Consider the following 10,548-nt stretch of genomic DNA (forward strand, 5'->3'; position numbering starts at 1 on the left):
CGATATGTACATTTTGCATTTGGTACGGTTTGAACATTCCAAAAAGTATGACGTAGTAGTAACCGGCCATTTTGCGAACAAAATGTTTCTCGTTGAATGAACGAGAATTGAATGTGATTCAACCATTTTATCATAAGCCCCGAAAAGCAATCTCAACAATGAAACTAATTAACAGTGGCCATCGGATCGAACGGCATGCAGGTGACTGCAGACGAACGGTATCGCTTTGGTGCCGGCATTGTACTAGATAAGCCATCTCCAGTTACCTCCAGTGCCATCTGATCTGCCGCCCATTGGCCTCTCCAAGACAATTAGACCACGTTCTCTATCGCTTTGTTCCCTGCTCCTGCTCGTGGGAGAAAGGCAACATTTCGATGAAATAGTGAAACAAATTAAGGGATAAATCCTGGACGCCATCGCGCTCCGGAAGCAGACCAGCATATAATCGTATTACGTCACTCGACCGAAGCGAGGGATTGTTTATTCTTTGCTTGCTACCAGCGGTGCGCAGTACTAGTAGTAGTAGTAGCACGAGAGCACTTCGTCGTCGTCCCTCGACTCGACTTTCAGCGTCGCTGATTGCTCTCAGTAAGCGATTTGTCACATTAGCGCCAACAGTGGGTCAGCAGGCTGTGCTGGGTGTTACTTACATCATGGCTGCATCGACGATGCGCTTCCGTTGCCACTAACGCCGGGCTGCTATGCTGCCAACGCTGCTGTTCCGCAATCCACTGGCGCTCACCACTGGCGGTGGGCAAAAAGATTGGCCCTCGGGGAAGAAGAAGGTGGTCCAGCTGGAGCTGACGTTATCTGTGCGATTCCAGGCCTTGCCAGCCACAACACACCAGCAGCAGACCACTATCACTTCAGCTGCAACCTTCTTGGCTGTATAGCGGCTACTACTACTACTATTCGCTCGAGAGATTCGCTGACGGTGGCCACTTTTTTTTTATTTACTTTACTTTCAACTTTTAATCACTGACACTCTGCATTGACACGGAGCACAATCACACGAACGCGCGCCAACACACACACACACACACGCGCGCGCGCAGCACCACAAAAGACCCAAAAAGTGACGGAAAAATAGACAAACAAACAATTTGTTAATTCCCAAGCAGGCGTTCGAGGCGCGTAATCCGTTCGGAAGCTTTTACGGCGCAGTTGATGTAGGGAATCCGAGATGGCTGCGCGCCCGTTGTTAGGATGATTTATGCGCGCGCGCGCTCGGGTCTGCTCTCGCCTTGCCTTTGGGGCTGGGGATTATGATAAGGCAAATCGCTCAGAAAAGGCGTGGACATAACAGTGCATCGCTTCGTCATGCGATGACGCTTCGCGACACTTTTGCTCTAGCTTGGCCACACTCGGAACATGCTTTCTATTTTGCGCACACTTGGATTGAATCCGATCAAGTGGCGCATAAATCTTGTACTAATGTGAATTTCACTTGTTCCAATCCAACGACACCAGACAGAAACGCGATGTTTGGCGCTTGAGAAACGAGCTGTTAAAACGATGTTCTACATCTCAAAAGACAACCACATCCCCGACAGAGTGGTGCACGTCGGGGGCGTTGATGATAAAACACGATCATGGCGATCGTTAAAAAGATCGCGGATTGCACAATTCACACACACACACCACATGCCATCAACTCAAGGGGCTTAAGAGAAGACGCAATCATTGCGAACGTCGAAAACGAAAAGAGCAAAATGGAGCGAATCAAAAATAATTCCCACACCAGCTGGGCCGTACACCAGGGGCCAGGTGCGGAAGGTAGAAGTTCATAAAAATGTCTTCCCTTGGCATGTCCTATTGGCGTCCACGTCGAGCGCATGATGAATCACGCCACAACGAACGGGGTGCGTACGCCTCGGCCATAGCAATGGCCATGCCTCCAAGATTATTATCAATCTAGGGGATTTCGGAAATAGAAATGCCGAAATGCCTCCCCGCCAAAAACCTTTCCCCGGGGGTGCTAAAGTATGTGAAGTGGACCTCGGGGACAAGGAGAGGGAATGCGCATATTCAGCTGACCAATCAGTTTCCGAGGCAGGGCAACGGAGACCGCCTGCGAATGAGGTGCGGTCGAGGTTGATGAGAAAAATTCCCATCGTTTTCACTCTCGCTCTAATTAATTTCCCCTTCTCACACCCGGGCTCGGACAGGCGGGCTGGTGGGTAGTGGATTACAAGATTAAGGCGAAGGTCGATAATGATCCACCACCACCGGCTCCTGGGATGTGTAGCTGTGTGTGTGTGTTTGTGTGTGTGGATGTGGATGTGCGTTGCTTTCTATTTGCGGCAGAAGACGGTCTCGGTCCTCGGTCCGGTCGCTACTTTTTCGTTTTTCTGTCGATTTTTTTCTTTTTGTGGGATTTTCCTGGCTCATAATTCCTCTCTCGCACACACACACACACACGCAGAGACACACGGAAATGCACACGAAAGTAAACACACACACACACGCACGCGCGCGCGGTCATCGACAAATCGTTCGTTCGCTTTTCGCCTCCGGACCACGTTTTCCTTTCCACGAGCCAATTTATCGTGAACCGTATCGTAACACCGGGGGCCTCGCGCGATTGGGCCTTTTCGTATTCGGTGTTTTTCCGAAAGGCACAGCGAGCGCACACGCACACGCACAAGCACAAAGCGCAGCGACGGGCCTTCTATGTCGAGTCGCCTACTTCAACTTCTGGCGTGCCACGGAACTGCAGCCTACGTTGTCGATATGGTGTTTATGCTGCCTGCCGGCCGCCTTTTTGATTTGCAGCGAGCCACGCACAGCGTGCTACGATGAATGCACGATGAGGCTCTCGAATCGCATTCCACCGCATAGCCGTAGAGGGATTCCGGAGCCCCCCGTTTGCACGCAGGGCCGGACTTGACGTGAGGGATGCACACCCCCCCCCACCCAACCGCCGCCACCGGACACCAGAGATAACAGAGCACTGGCGGCATGCCGCGCTTTTTTTTTTGTTATTCGCTTAATAGCTTCAAATCGCTCATTCGTGCGCACGCTTCACGTGTTTCCTGTCTGTTAAAATTCACTTTTCTACGCCGCCACGGCCTACTACAAGCTTGGCCAGCTTGGCCATCTGCTCCACTTCGACGTCGACGAGGATCTGTTGATTTGCATCCCTTCAGCTTCATCACTCTTCATCACACAATCACACACCCACCGCCGGCGGTGAACGATTTATGGTGTTTTTTTTTTCGCTACAAGCGAAAAGGTGGCAGCAAACCACCGGTCACACTAATCACTGCGATAGCGAACGCACACACGCGCGCACGCACAAAAAAATCCGCGGAAAACGAGACAGCCGTACCGAGATCAGTTGTCGAGCACCGCACACCAAAAAGGACACGCCACGACGTTCCACACCGACGGTTGTTTGCAATCTGTGACTCGCCGCCAATGGAGACGCTCGGTTGTCTCGGCCAGCATCGGTTCTCTCTGGTCTCTCTGGTCTCTCTTTCTCTCGAGAGAGCGATAGAGTGAGCAGCCGGCCCCAAAGAAGTCACTCGCGATCGGTGCGCACGTGGGGGATGATAATGGGGTTTGGGGCCACGACGCTTCGAAAGCCGGTTTATGCGTCGATAGCGACGCTCGCCTGTTGCCTAGCAACCATGGCGTCGCCCGATGCCGCCGTCGTCATCGTCAATGTTTATGTTTTCCTCCGGGCACTCACGCAACTCTCGCACCCGCAAAACCACGCGGCACTCGAGAGAGGAAATGTGCGAACAGAGAGATAGAGAGCGAGAGAGCGAGTTGTTCTGGCCGGTATGGGGGGCGCCGTTTTGGAGTTCGGTTGATCTCCGTTGGAATGCCGGCTATACACTGCGGGGACCAGCGGCAGCAGCGCGTCGGCGTAGGTCAAGTACGGGTTATTCGGAGTCATAAAACGGTTTAAAATTAAAACTAAAGCAATTAGATTGTTTAATTTGCTTTCGTCTACTTTTTGGCGGCGGGGCTGGACTGTGGAACCCACGGTTTGCGCGGTTTTTTTTGTTTTATTTCCGCAGACCATCCGGCAGCAACCGGCGCCCACCATTCGGATTTCATAAAAATGGCTGCATTAAGAAACAAGCTTTTAGCTGACTAATTAGAGCGCCGGCGGAGATTGTCGATCAAATTCCAGACCCTTACCTTTGGTTTTAGCTTATCTTGTGGAATGCATGATCTAGCTACGGAGCATAGGAAGAGCATGGAAACGGCTCTCCAGAACAAATCGACGCCTGCTCTGCATTAAATGTTTTTTTCAGACATCTCTCGACGTTGCGGTCGATGCCAAAAACAACAACAAAATTGCAACCAATGTTATCGGGCTTAATTGCGGGCTGGCTCATGCTTATGCTCATGCTCGGATGCGTACCACATCTGCGATCGAACCGAACACAGCATCTGATTGGCTGATTTATCTACGCCAGTTACACAAACACACACACACACACGCTTACTCTCGGTCAGAGTTTTTTGGCCCATAGATGCATGCAGCATAGATAAGCATTATTTAGCACCCTCCGGGATCCGTATCGGAACCACAATAGCGAGGCGTACGGAGCTTGTCACCAGCCCGGCCCAACACTGGCCATAAAACATACACACAGTACAGCACAGAGTGCGCCTCTGTTGTGTGTTGCTGGTGCATTTGCGGCTCCATTTCATCGACCGACGGCGGCGTCGGCGTCGGGGGTGGCGACTGTGGCCATGGCAGCTCGTGTTACACGTTGGTCCGGGGTCGACAAAGCCGACAAGTTCGTTTACACTTTCCAGTGCAGCCTGCCAGCCAGCCAGACGGACCATTCCCCCCGTTCCTGGAGTGGGCTATTGAACCTGGTGCTACTACCCGGTACGCCGTTCATCCGCGTGCGAAAGACAAACAAAACCCGGCCGACCGATGGCGCGGTGACACCACCAACCCGATTCCCGGACCCGGCCGTCCGGACCGGAAACATGTGCGACGACCGCAAGCCCTAGTTACTCCGCTGGTCAGGTCTGTGCCATGGTCGGGGGCGAGCCAATGTTTCGCCAACCAGCGACCGCGTGATTGGTCCGACTGTTGTTGCGGAAGGCACGCGAGGTGTGCACTGCGAGAGAGTGTTTGTAGCGACGTCCATGCGGTCTGCACTAACGATGGATCTGAAGTGGGAAAGTGAGTAGACAACAGAAATATAAAATTACCAGTATTACCTCGCTGGCACTCTCTGGCGGCTCGTTGGATCGTTGGGCGGTTGATGGTTCTTGGAAATGGAGGTAATCCAGAACGGATACGCAGTGTTCGCAGTGTGACAGTGACCCTGGAACAGAGGATTTATTTCGTGTTTCTGGAGCCATTTTCGGGATAAGGATCGCGCTGTTGTTAAATTGAACAAACCGATCCTAAATATTCAGATTTTAACTAACCATAACCAATAAACTAATTAATGATCGGATTTGGTTCGTTAGAACGTCATTCAACGCTCAATTCAATTAATTTTTGGGAACCAAAACCAAGAACTCGATGATCAAAAGCTATCGAAACCAAGTGGATCTTGATGATAGACATCCAACATAACAACTACATTAACGGAACACAATTCAATGACACATGAATTGACCTCAGACCAACGTGATGGCGTTCGATAACAGGGCTTCTACTCGGAATGGCATTCAATTCAAAGCTGACTCTATTGGCAACCACTGACTGCCTACTGGTGACAGGTAATGATCCGTATGCCGCTGACCTATCCGCCACTTCATCACGATGCACCGCGTATGCACTCTCCAGTATTCCACGTTCTCGTCTCAATCAGTACATGTCAGCACGGCGCATTTAGTGTGCTGCCCCGAGAAGGGCGTCATTGAGTTTGAACTGATTCCCGGAACAGAACCAGTGGCGGTTGAAAGGCGCATCCTTCCGGTGACAGCCGAGCGGCGCCAGAAGCATCAGTAAATTAGACCACTAACTCCGGCAACTCATCTGCACCGTTGGTTGGCCACAAACTGTGAGTGTGATACTTTGAAGCGCATGACACACACGCACACACATGTGTGTGTCGCTCTATTACTGTCGCCGGTCAAGCCAGCCAGCATAATTTGGCAAAAGTCCCTCGGAACCGGGAAGCCACTTCACAGGACCGGCCCATGAACCAAGTCCTTTTCAACTTTGTCCCGAAAAACAGGAATTTCCTGCCAACGGACTTCCCGGAGGTACGGGAATGACGAGCTTACGAGCTTCGTGACGGTTCGGAACTGTTTCTGGACCTATTATAGGACTCCGCACTAGAAGTGATACTCATTCTGCGCCATTTTTCGTTCCCTCTTCGGCAAGCGCCCCATGGCGGTTGGCGCGTATTTTTGTTGTTTGTCTCTTGCATCACACGGTTGAGCACTTCGTCCGGTCCCCGGGCCGGGATGCACCAGCAAGCGCCAGAGTGTTTCCAATTCCCAACGCCACTAGCAGCTCGTCTCGATACGAGAACGACGACGACGACGATGTACTACTAACTCTCCTGTCCTCCGGTTTGAGTGGCTCGAATGGAGCGATGCGATGCGATGCGATGGAGACCAAACATTTGCCCGAAAACACTTTAACGAGTGCTGCTTCTGCTGCTGCTGCACTCACTTACATTGGGTCCCCATGCATGTGTTGTGGTTTGTGGGTGTGTTGTGTCTGTTCTGTTGTGTGCACTTTCATGAAAGAAGCCTTTCTTCTCGTCCGATGCATCTGCATCTGTCTCTGCATCGACTCACTATGCATCACACGACGGCTTGTCACACCTGACGCTCTATATGTAGGGAGCAGATACGAGAGGGAGGGCAAATGGTGGAGGGACTGACACTGTTTTTATTCCATTTCGCTGTGCAATGCTTCAGATGAGCTTGAGTGCACACACACACCACACAACCAACCACTCGAGTCTGCAGGCTCGATGTGAGCTCGATTTCAATTTACTCGCGTCATCCGAAATGAGGCCAGCCCCAAAATCGATGTGCAAGTGATATGTTCTGCTGCCCCGTTCTCCTTGGCGCTGGCGGATTCCTTGTCGGCAAAGGATGTGTTTTAATTAAACTTGACAGAAGGGGCGAGAAAAACGGACTGCAGGAGGATGGCAACGGCGTTGTCGGTTTCAGTAATGAGAACGCTCGATCCTTATGCCGATCGATTCTTGCCAGACATTCGTCATTTCATCAGCCATTCAATCTAGGACTATAAACATTACCTATAGAAATATCAATCCAAAGGAGAAGAGGCACCTGCTGGTGCCTTCTGCTGGCCAACAGCAGCATTCCTTGTCCTGCTCATACAGAAAGCGTTCAGACATAACAATATCATCGCCTGCCAGCCAGCCTAGTGTTGCCAGTCACGGGAAATTGGTAAGGGGCCATGAGTCGACACTAAAGGTTGGTGCCTCATTTGTTCCTTCCAAGTTGCTGCCCACACACTCACAACACACACACACGCACACACTCACACACACGCACACACTGGTTGTAGAACTAAAAATAGTCACAACAACGAACATCATTCCAACATCATAAGGCACACGGGAATGGCTCCGTTTCTCGGAGCGCAAAGACGTACTCCAGACCAGACAATGTCAGCGCCAGGCGGCTTCTTCTGCTTCTTGCGCTCGGTGCCCACAACCACCATCGTCATCGTCGTCGTCGTCGTCGAAGCAGGCGGTGACGGTGGCTTGCAACGCCGTTGGCGTGACCATGACACACAGCTGCAAGCGGTTGCTGGGTTCCAAGAGAAGCCTCAAGCCAGTGCGAAGTCACCGAGCCGTTGTCGTGTCATCGAGCTCGCACTTCATAGCACATTCCGGTGGAAAGTGCCGTCCTCCGGAGGGTCCTCCAACACATAAAGCAACGCAACGGACAAGCAGCGTACGTCTTCCGGGTGGTTGAAATTTTGCGCAACATTAATCCAATTTATGCGATCGAAAGGGAAATGATAAATCTTCCCACGGGGAAATTGGCGGAACCCCGGGCCTGGGCTCGGGCCCGGGCCGACAGAACATGTGTGTGCTAATTATGTACAACACCCTGGCCCTGGCGCCCTTCTCTCACACGAAACTCCGAGACAGAGACAGACAGAGAGAGAGAGAGAGACACCGAGACTGAGACCGAGACCGAGACTGGAGTTGGTTTTCTTACACCGAGACACTTCCATAGTGTCGTCCACTCCGGTTCTGGGCGGGGGGAAAACTCCATTCAAACTGCAATAAATCGTCCTTTATTGGTCGCACATGTGGCCGAGGTTTCGAGGAACCAAAAATGATGTGCCGTCGGTTGGTCGGTCGGTCGGTCCATGCGCCACGTGAGTGTATGCATGTGTCATTCCGGTGTGTCGAGGCGTCGGGGAGGCAGTTATGTTTAGATCTTGATGACATCGTCCAAGAATGTGGCGTCATTATTGTGGTGGCGACGGCGAATGAATCAGAGCAGCCATCGGAACGAGTTGCTAATCGAACGCAGCGCAGCGGTTGCAAAAAGGGGAGAGAGAGAGAACACCCTAGATGACTAGATGAGAAGGCACGAAGGCTAAAGACGCGTTTCAATGGAACCGTTTTGCACCGTATTTGCATAATCATCGGGTTTTAGAACGTGGTCCCCTGTTTTTTGTGCCGTCAATGGGCTGGAGGTTGACATTGTTTCATTTCCCATCCCATCAAACGGCGACGCATGAGGTCAATTGGGATGATCGAGTAACCGGCTCGAGCGCTGTTTGATGTAGAACAAACACCATGACGCCATCGATGCCGTCACTAGCGTTGTTGTTCGCGATGTGTTTGTCGCTTGTTCGGTTCCCAGAGAACCGAGAACTGAGTCACTGAGTCACTCGTGGCACACCGACCTTCGCTTACGAATACGCAAATTGCATCAATCGAAAAGTTCTTTCAAATTAATTTATGTGAACTCGACCCGGATGAAATTCCACCGAAAACAGGGGAAGGGAGGTCTTACGCATCCGTTCTGGAGTTAACTGATGCGCTGTTGCTGTGTAGCGCCAACTCTCGCTCCCTCTCTCTCGCTGACCGGGAATTCCCCAATTACAACTTCGTTGTAATCACTACCGGCATCGGGCCATGTTAGTTCTGACGCTATACTGGAGGCGGGGGGTCCTTAGCGCTAGAATCTACGCTTGGTTATCGCAAACACCGCGCACAGAAGCGCGCAGAACCCCGAGCACACCGTCGACTAGGAGAATTTCACTTTTTAATTGAAATTATTTTCACCCAACACAACATAGTCCACGGCCAAAGGCAACGGCGGGCGCCAGCGCAACCGATGAGCACCAAAATGGGCCAACCTCCGTGGCCGCCCGACCAGCTGGCCGATTTCGTGTGCACGGAGTTATGTGTGCACTTTGGCGTGCATGGCCGCCGGCGCTCGTGGTCGCGAAACATAAACATAAAACGCGTACGCATGCTCGCACGCAAACACATTCAAAACCAATATAAACCATGGTGAGGTGCGGGCGAGCGGTGATAGCGGTGTAGGCGGAGCAGCTTGGTCGCTTGTGCCAGCTAAAGCGACCGGCGGCCGGCGCATCGAATCCGTTCCCAGTGAATGTGGCCGCCGTGGAGTGGAGTTGGTGTGTGTGTGTGTTTGCTGTTTAGTGCGGTGAAACATTAGCTCGTTCATCTAGATGAATGGATTTCTAATTGAAAAATGTTGCCACGCCAGACCGCCAGTGAGGGGAGGGCGTTCTCCGGCGGTGCCGATTCCGTTCTCCGTGGTGTGAATTGAATTTCTTGGACCAGCGCCACTGATGACGCACACCGCACCACACCAGACTCGTACCTTCCCACCCATAAGCCATAATGATCTCGAGGAGTTATCGAGACAAGATGAAGGATCTTTTGCCGTCGAAACGGTGGTGCATGGCGTTTGCAGCTGTGTTGCATGCGTTCACCGGTTGGGGGCGTCCGCGGTGAGATCAAAGTGAATGATAACGGATGATTCGCGGCAGCATATATTGACACGTCTTGCCAGTAATTATGATGAAGCTCGTACGCATGGCGCGGTGAAGGTAATATATAATCGCAGCAACCGCCGTCAAGATGATCGATGGCAACGATAATGAGAGGTTATAAGAGTGTGTGTGCGCTGTGCTGTGCCTACTGAGTGTATGTTGCAGAAGTGAAGCTAAATGATTGTCAGCAGGAGTGATGAATGTAATTTGTCATTAAAAAAGTTTGAAGACACATTGTTTGCCATTTGATGGTAAGTTGTTGAAGTAAATCACGTGTTTAATTATATGCTTACAAGGAGTCACAAATTCCACACCAGACCACCATGAGGTGGTTACGCACGCGTTCAAGCTGCATCAATCATCAAGCATATGCACTTTGAAATGTTCTCTCTAGTGACAATGCCTTACGCTCTATTATTACGCAAAGAACGGCTTCGAAAAGATGACGCCGAGGCCATGGTTTTGTGATTCATATAAAAAGAACTCGCATTCTGAAATGCGAGATAACCTTCGAGAGATTCGCGATGCTCTAGACGAGAATCGTCTCGACGATGGGAATCGAATTAGAACCTTCCTCACGT

General features: G+C 51.4%; 1 protein-coding gene across 11 annotated transcripts in view; it reads right to left on the reverse strand.

Moving 5' to 3' along the window:
• LOC125954413 (collagen alpha-1(XVIII) chain) overlaps positions 1–3,399 on the reverse strand; it is a 113,561-nt gene extending 110,162 nt beyond the window's left edge. For 10 of the 11 annotated variants that reach the window (XM_049684723.1, XM_049684721.1, XM_049684720.1 and 7 more), the window contains exons 1-2: positions 3,332–3,399; positions 651–986 (exon numbers count right to left, since the gene is read on the reverse strand). In XM_049684723.1, coding sequence (XP_049540680.1) covers positions 651–655 — 5 coding nt within the window. In that variant the 5' untranslated portion in view covers positions 656–986; positions 3,332–3,399. Of the gene's footprint in view, positions 1–650; positions 987–3,299 lie in introns of all 11 variants that reach the window. The other variant, XM_049684713.1, reaches the window with a different exon arrangement.
• Between the last annotated feature and the right edge of the window lie 7,149 nt (positions 3,400–10,548).

The sequence above is a fragment of the Anopheles darlingi genome, chromosome 3, assembly GCF_943734745.1.
Source record: "Anopheles darlingi chromosome 3, idAnoDarlMG_H_01, whole genome shotgun sequence".
NCBI lineage: Eukaryota > Metazoa > Arthropoda > Insecta > Diptera > Culicidae > Anopheles > Anopheles darlingi.